At 38.5% G+C, this 17052-nt stretch overlaps 1 protein-coding gene across 1 annotated transcript; it reads left to right on the top strand.

Annotated features, from left to right (window-relative positions):
* Window positions 1-6499: 6499 nt before the first annotated feature.
* LOC104218382 (protein neprosin-like) lies at window positions 6500-15067 on the top strand. The gene is made up of 14 exons (XM_009769088.2): window positions 6500-7691; window positions 7793-7894; window positions 8002-8066; window positions 8539-8604; window positions 8713-9009; window positions 11032-11082; window positions 12221-12385; window positions 12636-12728; window positions 12839-13030; window positions 13134-13178; window positions 13351-13509; window positions 14094-14147; window positions 14285-14419; window positions 14702-15067. Exons 7-14 carry the CDS (start codon window positions 12224-12226, stop codon window positions 15065-15067), a joined length of 1206 nt encoding a protein of 401 aa, XP_009767390.1. The 5' UTR covers window positions 6500-7691; window positions 7793-7894; window positions 8002-8066; window positions 8539-8604; window positions 8713-9009; window positions 11032-11082; window positions 12221-12223.
* The last annotated feature ends 1985 nt before the right edge of the window (window positions 15068-17052 follow it).

Raw genomic sequence — 17052 nt, 5'->3', positions numbered from 1 at the left:
TTTAAAATTTTACAATTGTTATGTCCAAACACCCACTTTATATTAAAAAATTATGCTTTTGTTCACAAAAGTCTTCTATGTATTTTGCATGTACATGCTTTGAGCAAAGGGTTTTCCAAAAATAGCCTCTACTCCTACAGTAAGTAACGTGTATATTCTATCATTCTTAGACTTGTGAGATTTTACTGGTTTGTTTGTTGTTGTTTATGCTTTGCTGTGTAACATCACCTTTTGGTTCAAGAATGTGATTTTCTTGCATAAAGTTTGGTGCTTTTTTTCATTTGGATGAGAGCTTTTGTACTTGGTGAGCTGATCTTGGAGTTCAGTGTTACTTTTAATGTGTATTGAGGAGATGGGTTTTGTTTTAAATTAACTAATTCTTTCTATTAGGGGTAGTTTGGCATGAGGTATAAGGAGGTATAGGGATAGTATAAAAATTTAATACCATCTTAATACTCTGTTTGATTAGTAAATCAGGTATAAGTTATTCCGATGTTAATTTTAACACCGGGATAACTTATACCTTATAGAGGGTTGGGTAATTAGCACCGGTATAACTTATACATTATTCTTAGAAATTATGCAATTGTCATTCCTAATACAACATACCAAACAGTGAATAAAAAACAATCCCAACATAACTTATACCCGCATAAGCCATACCAACCAACGACCCCTAAAGGGTCGTTTGGTTGGAATACGATTTATACCGGCATAAGTTATATTGGGATAAGTTATGCTTGGATTGTTGTTTATTCATTGTTTGGTATGTTGTATTAGGAATGACAATTGCATAATTTCTAAAAAGAAGGTATAAGCTATACCGGTGCTAATTATCCCACCTTCTATAAGCTATAAGTTATCCCGGTGTTAAAATTAACACCGGGATAACTCATACCTGATTTGCTAACCAAACAGAGTATTAAGGTGGTATTAAATTTTTATACCACCCTTATACCTTCTTATACCTCAAACCAAACGACCCCTTAGTGTAATAAATAATGGGTTGTTAATTAATATAGGAAATCTTGAAGGGATTGGAACTCTAATGATTTGAAACTAAATGAAAAGATTGAACTTTTAAACTCAAAGAAATCTCAAGTTGGTTGTGTTTATTATTTAAAAGTATCTTTATGAAACCCCATTAAACAATTGGGTGTTTGACTGATAACTTAATTATTTATATCTTTACTACTGTTATGGTTTTTATATAATTTTACTGATTTAGACATTAGTTTATGGAAACAGTTTTTGGTTTTCAGTCTAAAATGTTTGGTTTTTTGCTGAAAAAAATGTTATTGGACCAGTGAAAGGTTCCTAATAATGCCAGAGTGCCCAAAGTTAGAGCAATTCTGAGTTAGCAGTTATCACACTGTCCAATATGCCTCTCTGAGTTTTTGAAAATGGCTAGAGGGATCTGGCCAGCAGAAAATCTCATCTCTCTTCTTTATGAGTTACTGTTTCCATTTTTGCATTTTTGTTTATGTCCTTTTGTGATTGGAACCAGTTGAATAATATTTAGCTAGTTGGTTGTTTGCTTATTTTGAGATTCTTTCTTGGTATTTATGCAGTCCTGAGAATGACTTGGTTGAGCTTGTGTGGGAAAATGGTCAGATTATGTTGCAAGGTCAGAAGGGCGAGTCTTGGAGCAACGGTAAAGTTGTCTCCGTGTGGACTATAGGTCACGGGTTCGAACCGTGGAGTTGATGCTTGCATCAAGATAGGCTGCCTATATCACATCCCCTTGGGAGGTGCGGCCCTTCCCCGGACCCTGCATGAGCACGAGATACTTCTGATGATGTCCATCTCATTGAAGAAGTATTAGGCATGTGCCTAATAAGAGTTTTCTTTGGTTTGGTAGCCAACCTTGTTGACTTGGTTTTGGTTGGTAGCCAACCTTGTTGAATTAGTTTGGTTTGGTAGCCAACCTTGTTGAATTTCTTTGGTTTGGTAGCCAACTTTGTTGAATTGTGAAAAGTGTGTGTAAATTGTCAAATATTGTAGGCTTTAGAGGGTGAAGCTTTGGCTATAAAAGGAGAGCTTCAACTCTCATTTCTTCACACCAACAAAGAGAGAAAGAAAGAGTGAGGTTTCACAGACAAGGTATAAGAAAATAGTCTGTGAGGAAAATAGAGAGTGAGCGATATTGTAGTGAGGTGGGAATATCAAAAGAGGGTTATTTCTTTTGAGTGTTGTAGTGGTCTTTGGAGTATTTATCTCCGACCTACAAAGTGTAAAATTCCTTACTATAGTGATATCAGTTGCTCCTCTCGGGGTCGTGGTTTTTTCCCTTATTCAGAAGGGTTTTCCACGTAAAAATCTTGGTGTCATTGTTACTCTTTTATTCTTGTTAATTACCGTATCTCGGTGCTACATTATTATTCCGCTTTATTACCGTGAATATTATTTTGGTAAGGGGTTTATTCCCAACAACTGGTATCAGAGCACAGGTTCTGCTCGTTCACTGAAATACTATTCACTGTCGGTAGTACTATACTTGGTGAAAAATAAAAATGTCCGGAGTAAAGTACGAGGTAGCAAAATTCAATGGAGATAACGGTTTCTCAACATGGCAAAGAAGGATGAGAGATCTGCTCATCCAACAAGGATTACACAAGGTTCTAGATGTTGATTCCAAAAAGCCTGATACCATGAAAGCTGAGGATTGGGCTGACTTGGATGAAAGAGCTGCTAGTGCAATCAGGTTGCACTTATCAGATGATGTGGTAAATAACATCATTGATGAAGACACTGCACGTGGAATTTGGACAAGGTTGGAAAGCCTATACATGTCCAAAACGCTGACAAATAAATTGTACCTGAAGAAGCAGTTATACGCCCTACACATGAGTGAAGGTACGAATTTTTTGTCACATTTAAATGTGTTTAACGGACTAATCACACAGCTTGCCAACCTCGGAGTGAAAATCGAGGAAGAAGATAAAGCCATCTTGCTATTGAACTCGTTGCCATCTTCGTACGATAATTTGGCAACAACCATCCTGCACGGTAAGACTACTATTGAGTTGAAAGATGTCACATCGGCTCTTCTACTCAATGAGAAGATGAGAAAGAAGCCTGAAAATCAAGGACAGGCTCTCATCACAGAAGGTAGAGGCAGGAGTTATCAAAGGAGTTCGAACAACTATGGTAGATCCGGAGCTCGTGGGAAGTCAAAGAACCGATCCAAATCAAGAGTCAGAAATTGCTACAACTGTAATCAACCAGGTCACTTCAAAAGAGATTGCCCAAATCCAAGGAAGGGCAAAGGTGAAACCAGTGGCCAGAAGAATGACGACAACACAGCCGCCATGGTGCAAAATAATGATAATGTTGTCCTCTTTATAAATGAGGAAGAGGAATGCATGCACCTGTCAGGTCCAGAGTCGGAATGGGTGGTTGACACAGCGGCATCTCACCATGCCACACCGGTAAGAGATCTTTTTTGCAGATATGTAGCAGGTGATTTCGGCACAGTGAAAATGGGTAACACAAGTTACTCAAAGATTGCGGGGATTGGTGACATTTGTATCAAGACAAATGTCGGATGCACATTGGTTCTAAAGGATGTGCGGCATGTACCTGATTTGCGGATGAACTTGATCTCGGGAATTGCTTTAGACCGAGATGGATACGAGAGTTATTTTGCAAATCAAAAGTGGAGACTCACTAAGGGATCATTGGTGATTGCAAAGGGAGTTGCTCGTGGCACGTTGTACAGGACAAATGCAGAAATATGCCAAGGTGAATTGAACGCGGCACAAGATGAGATTTCTGTAGATTTATGGCACAAAAGAATGGGTCATATGAGCGAGAAGGGATTGCAGATTCTTGCCAAGAAATCACTCATTTCTTATGCCAAAGGTACAACTGTAAAACCTTGTGACTACTGTTTATTTGGTAAGCAGCATAGAGTCTCATTTCAGACATCGTCTGAAAGAAAATTGAATATACTTGATTTAGTATATTCTGATGTTTGCGGCCCAATGGAAATTGAATCAATGGGCGGTAACAAATATTTTGTTACTTTTATTGATGATGCTTCACGAAAATTATGGGTTTATATTTTGAAAACCAAAGATCAGGTGTTTCAAGTTTTCCAGAAGTTTCATGCTCTAGTAGAAAGGGAGACGGGTCGAAAGCTAAAGCGTCTCCGAAGTGACAATGGAGGTGAGTACACTTCAAGGGAATTTGAAGAGTATTGTTCAAGTCATGGGATCAGACATGAAAAGACAGTTCCTGGAACCCCACAGCACAATGGCGTAGCCGAGAGGATGAACCGCACCATTGTGGAGAAGGTGAGAAGCATGCTCAGAATGGCTAAACTGCCTAAGTCATTCTGGGGTGAAGCAGTTCAGACAGCCTGTTACCTGATCAATAGGAGTCCATCAGTTCCGTTGGCGTTTGAAATCCCAGAGAGAGTCTGGACCAACAAGGAGGTGTCCTACTCGCATCTGAAGGTGTTCGGTTGCAGAGCTTTTGCACATGTACCAAAAGAGCAGAGAACAAAGCTGGATGATAAATCTGTTCCCTGCATATTTATCGGATATGGAGATGAAGAGTTCGGGTACAGACTGTGGGATCCTGTAAAGAAGAAGGTCATCAGAAGTAGAGATGTAGTCTTCCGAGAAAGTGAAGTTGGAACTGCTGCTGATATGTCAGAAAAGGCGAAGAATGGTATAATTCCTAACTTTGTTACTATTCCTTCTACTTCTAACAATCCCACAAGTGCAGAAAGTACGACCGACGAGGTTGCCGAGCAGGGGGAGCAACCTGGTGAGGTTATTGAGCAGGGGGAGCAACTTGATGAAGGTGTCGAGGAAGTGGAGCACCCCACTCAGGGAGAAGAACAACCTCAACCTCTGAGGAGATCAGAGAGGCCAAGGGTAGAGTCACGCAGGTACCCTTCCACAGAGTATGTCCTCATCAGTGATGAGGGGGAGCCAGAAAGTCTTAAGGAGGTGTTGTCCCATCCAGAAAAGAACCAGTGGATGAAAGCTATGCAAGAAGAGATGGAATCTCTCCAGAAAAATGGCACATACAAGCTGGTTGAACTTCCAAAGGGTAAAAGACCACTCAAATGCAAATGGGTCTTTAAACTCAAGAAAGATGGAGATGGCAAGCTGGTCAGATACAAAGCTCGATTGGTGGTTAAAGGCTTCGAACAGAAGAAAGGTATTGATTTTGACGAAATTTTCTCCCCCGTTGTTAAAATGACTTCTATTCGAACAATTTTGAGCTTAGCAGCTAGCCTAGATCTTGAAGTGGAGCAGTTGGATGTGAAAACTGCATTTCTTCATGGAGATTTGGAAGAGGAGATTTATATGGAGCAACCAGAAGGATTTGAAGTAGCTGGAAAGAAACACATGGTGTGCAAATTGAATAAGAGTCTTTATGGATTGAAGCAGGCACCAAGGCAGTGGTACATGAAGTTTGATTCATTCATGAAAAGTCAAACATACCTAAAGACCTATTCTGATCCATGTGTATACTTCAAAAGATTTTCTGAGAATAACTTTATTATATTGTTGTTGTATGTGGATGACATGTTAATTGTAGGAAAAGACAAGGGGTTGATAGCAAAGTTGAAAGGAGATCTGTCCAAGTCATTTGATATGAAGGACTTGGGCCCAGCACAACAAATTCTAGGGATGAAGATAGTTCGAGAGAGAACAAGTAGAAAGTTGTGGCTATCTCAGGAGAAGTACATTGAACGTGTACTAGAACGCTTCAACATGAAGAATGCTAAGCCAGTCAGCACACCTCTTGCTGGTCATCTAAAGTTGAGTAAGAAGATGTGTCCTACAACAGTGGAGGAGAAAGGGAACATGGCTAAAGTTCCTTATGCTTCAGCAGTCGGAAGCTTGATGTATGCAATGGTATGTACTAGACCTGATATTGCTCACGCAGTTGGTGTTGTCAGTAGGTTTCTTGAAAATCCTGGAAAGGAACATTGGGAAGCAGTCAAGTGGATACTCAGGTACCTGAGAGGTACCACGGGAGATTGTTTGTGCTTTGGAGGATCTGATCCAATCTTGAAGGGCTATACAGATGCTGATATGGCGGGTGACATTGACAACAGAAAATCCACTACTGGATATTTGTTTACATTTTCAGGGGGAGCTATATCATGGCAGTCTAAGTTGCAGAAGTGCGTTGCACTTTCAACAACTGAAGCAGAGTACATTGCCGCTACAGAAACTGGCAAGGAGATGGTATGGCTCAAACGATTCCTTCAAGAGCTTGGATTGCATCAGAAGGAGTATGTCGTCTATTGTGACAGTCAAAGTGCAATAGACCTTAGCAAGAACTCTATGTACCATGCAAGGACCAAACACATTGATGTGAGATATCATTGGATTCGAGAAATGGTAGATGATGAATCTCTAAAAGTCTTGAAGATTTCTACAAGTGAGAATCCCGCAGATATGCTGACCAAGGTGGTACCAAGGAACAAGTTCGAGCTATGCAAAGAACTTGTCGGCATGCACTCAAACTAGAAGACAGTGCTACCTCCTCTAGATGAATGAGACTGGAGGGGGAGATTGATGATGTCCATCTCATTGAAGAAGTATTAGGCATGTGCCTAATAAGAGTTTTCTTTGGTTTGGTAGCCAACCTTGTTGACTTGGTTTGGTTGGTAGCCAACCTTGTTGAATTAGTTTGGTTTGGTAGCCAACCTTGTTGAATTTCTTTGGTTTGGTAGCCAACTTTGTTGAATTGTGAAAAGTGTGTGTAAATTGTCAAATATTGTAGGCTTTAGAGGGTGAAGCTTTGGCTATAAAAGGAGAGCTTCAACTCTCATTTCTTCACACCAACAAAGAGAGAAAGAAAGAGTGAGGTTTCACAGACAAGGTATAAGAAAATAGTCTGTGAGGAAAATAGAGAGTGAGCGATATTGTAGTGAGGTGGGAATATCAAAAGAGGGTTATTTCTTTTGAGTGTTGTAGTGGTCTTTGGAGTATTTATCTCCGACCTACAAAGTGTAAAATTCCTTACTATAGTGATATCAGTTGCTCCTCTCGGGGTCGTGGTTTTTTTCCCTTATTCAGAAGGGTTTTCCACGTAAAAATCTTGGTGTCATTGTTACTCTTTTATTCTTGTTAATTACCGTATCTCGGTGCTACATTATTATTCCGCTTTATTACCGTGAATATTATTTTGGTAAGGGGTTTATTCCCAACAACTTCGTGCACCAGGCTGCTCTTTATGATGCAAGGCTAGCCAAGTAATGCTAAGAAATACCCTATTCAAAGATTGGGAAGTTTGGTGTGATGGACTCTATGTTGAATGATATGCCATTATACTGGTGAATTGGATTTGATTCAAGAGGATGAAGGGTTGAAGACTATTTAAGTTCCAACAAGGAAAATGACCTCCATTATCCAACCAATGTGGTACCTTCCCAACTCGAGTCAAGAGCATCTGGGGCTAGCTTTCACGATAGATCATGTCGTGTTGAAGAGTCTGATAATATATTCAGAGAGTGTTCGAGTAATAGTGACAACACCCCTGGTCAGTTTACAGGTGCAAGGGCAGCAACAGATACAGCTGATAGTGAGAGAAACGCTGAACATGGGGTTGTTTGCTCATCTATATGTTCTGGTAGCAGTGCAGAGAGAGGATCAAGTGATCAGCCTAATCTAAAGAGCAAAATCCGAGATACTGAGGATTCGGAGTGTCCAAGTGAAGTAAGTTTATTTGTTTAAAGGGCATTACTTGTAACATGTTTTGTAGTATGTTACTTCTTTGTTGGGATGTTGAGTGTGACAAGGAAATATCTTTTGTTCAGGATGCTGAAAGAATCTGTTGGTATCAAAAAACCTTGCCCTACTCGAGGAGGTACAGGTTCAAAGAGAAGCCGAGCTGCAGGATGCATAATTTGTCTGAGCGGGTGAGCTAACCATTACCACCTCATCTGTGCTTTTTACAATTTCTGGTTTTAAATCTTCTTAAGACAATTTAGATATAAATGCATTCTGATTCAGTTTCTGCAAACAGAGCCGAAGGAATAGGATTAACGAAAAGATGTGCGCATTACAGGAACTAATACCCAACTGCAACAGGTAAGAAAAGTCTTGGGATAAGTTAAAGTCTTGCTGAAAAGTTGAATTTATGTGATTTTTGTCTCTTCCTTTTTTGTAATCCCTGTAAGATTGGAAAGGGATTTTTCTTATTGGCGTTTTGCGCACTTGTAATTACTACAACACACACTTAGTGCTAGCTTTATAATACAAATCACCTTTCTCTATAAAAAAGTTTTTGTTTTTCTACCATGTCTCATCAAGCAATCAACTCCAAGTTAATTAAAAACTCAGAAAATACCAGTAATTTATTTAAGCTCAATGCATAAGCAAGAATAATATTGTGCTGATATTTCACTCATATATTTCTAGTTGCTTTGAAACTGACACGGTTTGGTGAAGTGTTGCTGGTAATCTTAAAATTAGCCATCACCCAACCATTTTGTATCCTAACTCCTTCTCCTGTAGTTTCTCATTTTGAATCATTTTGATGGCTTTCCTTATTGATTGCTAGGCGGATAAAGCTTTAATGCTTGATGAAGCTATTGAATATTTGAAGACACTTCAACTGCAAGTACAGGTTAGATGATGGTTTTCACCTTTCTGTGCTGTTGTGCAATTTGCTTTCTTTAAGAACTGAAAATTAGAGTCCTACCTACTATTTCTAACTGCATCCCGTTTTTTGCAGATACTATCTATGGAAGCAGGGTTTGTGTCCCGCCAATGATGTTTCAGTCACCTCCAATTCCTGTCTCCACTGCTTATCCAGGAATAGCTGTATCTAATCGCCATGCCTTTGTACATCCTGGTCGAGGACGACCGTCATTTGCTCCTTTGGTAGGGTAATCATCAACTGGTGCAAGGACAGGAGTTCCAGTGGACAGACCGAGTGCACCACCAATTTTGGATTCCAAAAATCCACTACACAAGAAGGACTCACAGATATGCTGAATCTAGCCTCCCAAAAAATCAGACATGCAGTCAGGTGTTTAATTTTATCAAGGACTTATCACATTCTGTGTATAGAAAAGGAGAAAGAAATGATAGTTAGAGGTGTCGCAATTGGTTTTCTACTGTTTGGCTTAGTTTATTTTTGTGTTTCTGACTGGCCATATTTAACCTGATTCTTTTCCTTTATTCTTGAATCTGCCTGCAGTACTAGTTTTCCTATCTGAAAATATTAGTTTGTGTTAAAACTTGTCTGTTATAGTTTGAGGTGATGAAATCATTATTGTTTTTAGATTTCTTCTTTTATTATCTTACATATTTCAAGCTACATTGTCATGTTGCTGGTGCTTAGATAAAGATGGAAGAGCTAGACGGAATCCTACGCTAATTGAATGAAGAAAAGATTCCAAATAAGAAGATTGATTTCTATAACAGTATAATTTTTTTCATTATAGGCTGATCCTCAATGTGGCAATCATGGATAGTTTAGGTGTATGTTGCTAGGACTCTCCGAAAATGCCGCTGGATGCATGTTGGATCCTCCAAATGTAGTGTATTTTTGGAGGATCCGATACGGGTACAGCGACATCTTGGAGAGTCTGCGCAACATATGTTAAGGCATCAATCACAAATTTGGAACTTTAATTTGAGACCACCATGTGATAGATATTATATTCAAATATAAGAAACTTAAAAGTAATTTCAACAAAATGGCACCAGCGTTATCCCAAAAAAAAAAACACTGTCCAGACTAAATTTACATGCAAGACATAAGTTGGAATAGACCATTAATTTGATGGGGAAGAACAACAACAGCAACACCAAACCCAATGAAATCCCACAAGTGGGGTCCGGAGAGGGTAGTGTGTACGCCGACTTTACCCCTACCCTGGGGAGGTAGAGAGACTGTTTCCGAAAGACCCTCAGCTCGAGAGGATGAATAGAAACAATCAAATATCAACAACATAGTCAAAAAAACGATAACAACAACCTAAGAACTAGAAAAAAAATAGATGGAGAAAAGCATTAGCAACAAGCAGTAATCACGACAAGATACTAGAAAGCTGAAGCGGAAGATAGTAAGAGATAGCCATAATACTGGCAATCTAGGAACAACGACAAGATACTACCAGACTAGCTCTAAACAACTCGGTAAAGATCATAAAGACGCCCGACTACCTGCTTCCCTTCTGTTTTGCTGGAACACATAAGTTACTGATTCCTATATATAGTCTCTTTATGTGTAGTGGTGATATGTATAGATGGATACAGACACATAGCATTACTCTGTAGATAAAAATTCATGTTTATGAACAATCAGTGGAACTGGAGAGGGTATCATTATTATTGAGCAGTGAATGCTGCACATATTTGGTGATATTTTTCTGTTAAGAGGAGAATAAACTAAAGAAATATTAAGTAATTTAAGATATACAGGATGCAGCTCATAACTGTCTTGTCTTCCTTTTCTTCTACCTGGAATGGCTGATTATCTGTTATGAAATAGAGAAGTATAAAATTAAAGGTGGATATAGTTGCTGGAGTGGAGTATAATGGACTGTATGTGAGGTTTTTTTTTTTTTTTTTTTTTGTTAAGGACTGTATGTGAAGTAATATCGAGAAACTGTGCTGAAAATTGTTTTTCGACTGTTATTTGAAATGATTGCTAAAACTGCTAAATAGAAACTAGACATAAATTATCAAGTATCTGCTGTATGAAAATTAATCCTCAACATTGTAACATTTAATTAACTAACTCTAAATCTTGCATCACCTATGTTAATCAAACCGTTATAATTTTATGTGCACTGCCTTCTACTCCAGTTATATATAAGGTTGTGTGCACTAACTCTGAATCCACTAACTTTAAAATATTGCATCAGCCTATGCTAATCAAATTGTTAGTTCACTGCAACTCGAGTTATGTATATAGCCTATGATTGCAGCAACGCTGAGTTCACTAACTCTAAATCTTGCATCAGTCTATGCTAATCAAAGCGTTATAATCATTTCTTAAAGTCATCTATTACCTAATAACTTTATGATTTTTCGATTGAAGGTGAACCCACCCGTCTATGGGGACACTCATACACGACTCACATATTTTAAGGTAGTTCCCTTAACTTCTTTCATGTTAATACTAATTTTGCTGCTTTTTAATGATGACAATATTGTCTAACTACGAAATGCTTGAAAATTGATGTATCAACGTTCTTATTTAGTATTTCTTTTCTTATGACCACAGGCTGGAAAAATAGCTTGTTATAATACTCAATGTCCAGGTTTGATACCTATAAACACTGCAATACCTTTAGATGGGGAACTTCCAGGTTCTTCCTATGGTGACCTGTTTATAATGTACCAATGTATATTGCTCGGATAAGCTGGCCCTGATGTATAAATGGATGTAAACCTCATGTCGAGGAAACACGTGTTCAAATCCCTTATTTTCACGATATGAGTGGTTTATATTGAGTATTGACATTGAAAAGACCACTTGAGATGATGGATTTACTCAATCCGTATAACATGTTGTAATCTTCTAAATTAGGTACTAAATTCATTTACATAAGGGAAATATGTGCAGAAAATTTTCGTTTGAATTTGATTCAAGCAGAATTAGAATAATCATTAGAGAGTTTCCCTTTATGATGAAAACTAGAGATCTGCAATTTAAACCTTTTTCCTTTTTAGATGTAATCCAATCACTTATACGTCAAACCTCTCTTATGCATTAAGTCAAACTACACATTTGATCCAGCCTATCCCTTTTTTATTAGTATAAATAAATGCCTTTAGTTTGATGTTTTTACTTCAAAGTTCAATCTGTATTTTGTGTTCAGAGTTGCAACAAATCAGGCAATTCTTGTGTCACAACTCTCTTATATTTTGTAGTAACTTGCTGATAACTGATGATTGCTTTGAGCCGAGGGTGTATCGAAAACAGCCTCTCTACCTGCACAAGGTAGGGTAAGGCTGTGTACCAGCCTCCCCAGACCCCACTTGTGGGATTACACTGGCTTTGTTGTTGTTGTTGTTGCTGATAACTGATGATATATTTGGTTGAAATTAAATGAATTGGAAAGTAAAACAAAAATTTGTCATATCACATTGTTGAGGATTTTATTCTGGTTGGATATAACTTTTGAGCATTCTGAGATAAGGTCATCATTCCAAAACATACTTCGTTTTAAACGAGTGATATTTAATGTGTCAAGAGATTGCTTACGATTTTCTTGAATACGTAGAAAATGTCACTGCATCAGAGAGCCATCGTACAGATTTTGCTTGCGATTTCTCTCCTTTTGAACCATTATGAAGTTGAAGCAGAACAGAGGTTGTCTAAAGCAAAGGACTTAGAGTTAGAGAAGCAACTAAAGCTTCTTAATAAGCCGGCAATCAAGACTATTAAGGTACAATCTCTATCTGTCTTATGCAAATTTTATAGATTCTACATGTCCTTGGCTATTATTTGTTGTTACACAAATGAAAATAATGCCTTTCGCTTGTTATGAGCAAATATAGATTTGTCATTTTAGAACTATACGGAGATCACTGAGATTCAAACTCGTGAAACTACAGTTTGAATTGTAACTTCTTAAGTCTTGGGAGATATGTTTTTATATGTAAAAGATTGGAGACTGATTGCAATTTGACTATCAGGGCAAATATGGAGAACTATATGATTGTGTAGACTTTTACAAACAACCTGCATTCCACCATCCTCTGTTGAAGAATCATAATTTTCATCCCCAGGTATATCTGTACACTACAGTTCCGAGTTCGTATAATCCCTTTTTTTTTTTGAAAGAAAATATCATACATATATATACATAGAAACTCATAACACTTACCTTTGGATGCAGATGAAACCTATGTTATCTATGTTGCAAGGAGATGACATTTCTTCAAACAATAATAAACCTTTTAACATAGAGTTAGAAGGCGGAGGTTGTCCTGTTGGAACAGTTCCTATTAGAAGAATTACAAAGGACGACCTAATAAGGCGGAGACTTACAAAGCAAATGAGAGGGGGAGATGATTCTCCTGATGGTAACGTGAGTCTTCTGCAAGCATTTCTACAACTCTTTTGATTTTCAATAAACTCAAAATCTCTTTTGTATACTTTAATTCTCAAAGTGGCATTATTTTTCTATGAAGGGTATTGTTTCAGACGGAACCAAACCTTTGGGAGGAGGCTACAAGGTTTGTCTGCTTTTATTATCCATATTCAAGCTAAAAAAGCACTAGTTCATGGATTCGCCTCTGTCTGCCCGCTTATAGTTTTGGCTATTAAGTTCACTAATATTACATTGTTTTGTAGCTAGCAACCTTACCTACACTTAACAATCTGATGTTGTGATATTGCTTCATTCAGTTTGCATCTGTACAAATCCCATACAGTCCAAGAAACAAAATAGCAGGAGCAGGAGCAATTATTAGTTTGCATAATCCTCAAAATCTTAGCGGGCATCAACATAGCGGAGGTCGTATAAAAGTTCAGAATGGGATTGACAGCATACAAGTTGGCTGGACTGTAAGTTCTTACTTTGCTCTTCATTAGCAATCCATGACTTTTAATTACTACACTAATCAACACAGGTGGATTGAGGTAATCGCCAGCGGATATGGTATCGCGTTCATTATCTTCAACTTGAATTATATTTATATATATAAATAAGTCTGCAATAACAGAATCCACTAACTCTGTGTCTTGCATCAACTGTGGTAATCCAACCGTTGTAATTTCACATTCATTGCCTTCAACTTGAGTTATATTTATAAGTCTGCACTAACTTTGAATTCACTAACTCTAAATCTTGCATCAAACTATGCTAATCAAACCGTTATAAGTTTACATTCACTGCCTTCTACTCGAGTTATATATATAACTATAAGTCTGCACTAACACTGAATACACAAGTTTAAATATTACATCAGTCTAAGCCAATTAAATTGTTATAATTCCATATTCGCGGCCTTCAACTCGAGTTATATGTATATAGCCTAGGCTGGTTCACTAACTCTAAATCTTGCATCAGCCTATGCTAATCAAAGCGTTATAATTCCATTTCTTAAAGTCATCTATTACCTAATAACTTTACTTTTTTTCGATTGAAGGTTAACCCACCCGTCTATGGGGACACTCATACACGACTATACACATATTTTACGGTAATTTTCTTAACTTCTTTCGTGTTAATACTAATTGTATTCCATTTTGATGACGTTCAATACTGTTTAATCAATTACGATATGTTTGATAGTCGACGTATCAATGACTCTTATTTTTTCTCTTCTTACCACCACAGGCTGGAAAATTAGCTTGTTATAATACTCGATGTCCAGGTTTTATACAAATAAACACTGCAATACCTTTAGATGGGCAACTTCCAGGTTCTTCCTATGGTGGACCTGTTTTTGATGTACCGATGTATATTGCTCGGGTAAGCTAGCCTGATTGTATAAATATTTTTTACACTGTCAGCACACATATTTTTTGGCGTAACTGGTAAAATTGCTGTCATGTGACCAGGAGGTCATGGGCTCAAGTAGTGGAAATAGCCTCTTGTAGAAATGCAGGGTAAGGCTGCGTACTATAGACCCTTGTTATCCGGCCCTTCCCCAGACCCCGCGCATAGCGGGAGTTTAGTGCACCGGGCTGTCCTTTTTTTTAACTGTCAGCGCACATAACTTATTTATCTAACTGTTCCCTTTTTTATATACAGGACATGTCAAATGGAAATTGGTGGTTTTATTTTGGAATAACAGCAGTTGGATTTTGGCCTGCAAAAATATTTACTAACTTAAAAGGATTTGCAACAAGTGCTGAATATGGAGGAGTTGTGTATAGTCCTCCAGGAATTCCAGAACCTCCAATGGGCAGTGGCTATTTTCCTGTTGGAGACCTTAAAAAAGATGCACATTGTAAGAAATGTACTTTCTTAACAGATAAAAATCAAACTAAGTCTTTAGATAATATTTTAGTGAAATTATATGCAAATAGTCAAAATTTATATAGGGTTACTGATTATCCAAACTCTGGGGTTGTAACTGGGAATTTAGTGTCATATGGAGGACCAGGTGAACATTAATAGCTTATGTTTAATTTTTAAGTACTTGATGTTGTTTAAACTTATAATTTTCTCAAATAAAATCTATTGATTTATCAGTTACTAAATAAGAATTTCATCTTCTTTTTTTGGCCATTGTTTTTGAAGTTGATTTTTTATTGCTCCATTTCCAATGTTATATATAGGAAATTATTCATGGACTTTTAAATAATTACTTATTCTGTCTAAAATGGTCAAAATTATTGATGGACTTTGGTCATTATAATCTATGCTAAATCAAAGAAACTCCAGATTTGATGTTTTACTTACTACTTATAATAATCATCTCGTTCGCTGATAACACACAAACACGCACCAAAAAAGAAAAAAAACTCCTTCAAAGCTTTAAGATCTGGAAATTTCAAAAAAACAAAGGATTTTCAGTTGACTGGCTTGGTGATTTCTGGGGATCTTATGGGTGTTTAAACTCTCAAGATTGATAGTTGATTGCTGAATCTGCGGCTGCTTCGCTGGGTTGTCTTTGTTCATATTGCAAGTGGTGCATCTGTTTCAATTGAAAAAGAGCAATCGTTTTGCTCTGCTTCTTTGCTTACCAGTGGTAGCGGTGATAGCTCCTTCTAGTTTTTGGGTCGTGGTATTTTCTGTGTTTTCAGGAATTCTCGGAGTATTGGAGACAAGTTGGGCGCACGAGCACTGGCAAAGGAGAGCAACCTGGGCGAGTGTCAGCAAGGGTGGTAGGAAGTGGGCGGGAGCGTACAACTACATCGAGCACAGCAAATCAGCCACAGGTTTTGTTATCGGGAGTTGGTACCTCCTGTTTTACTGTTTCCCTTTTGGTGTTAGATAAATTACTGTTACTTTACTTTGCAATAGTTAAACCTTTCAACTAGGATACTAGTTACCACGTGTTTCCTTCTAGTTTGATTTGTGTACGTTGTGCACTAGCGAGTTTTCTCTAGATTGTTGTAGGTGTAGTGGCTGCAGTCTGGGATGATAGAATAAGGGCATGTCCTCGGGTGGGGCAGAGTGTGGGGTGGGGTTCAGGGGGTGGGTCGGGTAGCAGGGGAGGTAGAGGGGGCAAGGGAGCCTATAGGTTGAGAATCGGGTCATGGAACATAGGTTCACTAACGAGTAAATCCATAGAGTTGGCGAAAATCCTGCAGAAGAGGAAAGATTAATATAGCGTGTGTCCAGGAGACTAGGTGGGTCGGATCGAGGGCGAAAAACGTGGATGGGTATAAGTTGTGGTACTCTGGTGTCCTGAGGGGTAAGAATGGAGTGGGTATCCTGGTAGATAGCCATCTTAGGGAGTCCGTGGTAGAGGTCAGGCGGGTGAATGATAGGCTAATGACTATTAAGTTGGTGGTGGGTGAGGGTACTTTAAATGTCGTTAGCGCGTACGCACCACAAGCAGGCTTGGATGAGGATATTAAAAGGCAATTTTGGGAGGGGTTGGATGAGATTGTTCGTAGTATACCGCCTTCTGAGAGGTTATTCATAGGAGGAGATTTCAATGGTCATATTGGGTTATCTGCAGGTGGGTACACTGAGGTGCATGGCGGATTTGGTTTCGGAGAGCGGAACGGAGGGGGCATTGCGCTGTTGGACTTTGCCAAGGCTTTCGATCTAGTCATTGCAAACTCGAGTTTTACGAAGCGGGATGAACATTTGGTTACTTACCAAAGTTCGGTGGCGAAGACTCAGATTGACTATCTCCTCCTCAGGAGATGCGACAGAAGGTTGTGCGAGGACTGCAAGGTTATCCCAGGTGAGACCCTCTCAACGCAGCATAGGCTTTTGGTGATGGACATTTGTATTAGGATAAGGAGGAAGAAGAGGTCAGTACAAGGACGCCCCAGGATTAGGTGGGGCGCCTTAACTAAGGATAAAGCTAAAGAGTTGGAAGGAAGGTTATCGGCAATGGGAGCTTGGAGAAGTAGTAGGGACGCAAACACAATGTGGTCGACGACGGCGGACTGTATAAGAAAGGCGGCGAGAGAGGTGTT

The sequence above is a fragment of the Nicotiana sylvestris genome, chromosome 8 (assembly GCF_000393655.2).
Source record: "Nicotiana sylvestris chromosome 8, ASM39365v2, whole genome shotgun sequence".
In the NCBI taxonomy this organism is placed as follows: domain Eukaryota; kingdom Viridiplantae; phylum Streptophyta; class Magnoliopsida; order Solanales; family Solanaceae; genus Nicotiana; species Nicotiana sylvestris.
This window is presented reverse-complemented; position numbering and strand designations above follow the sequence as displayed.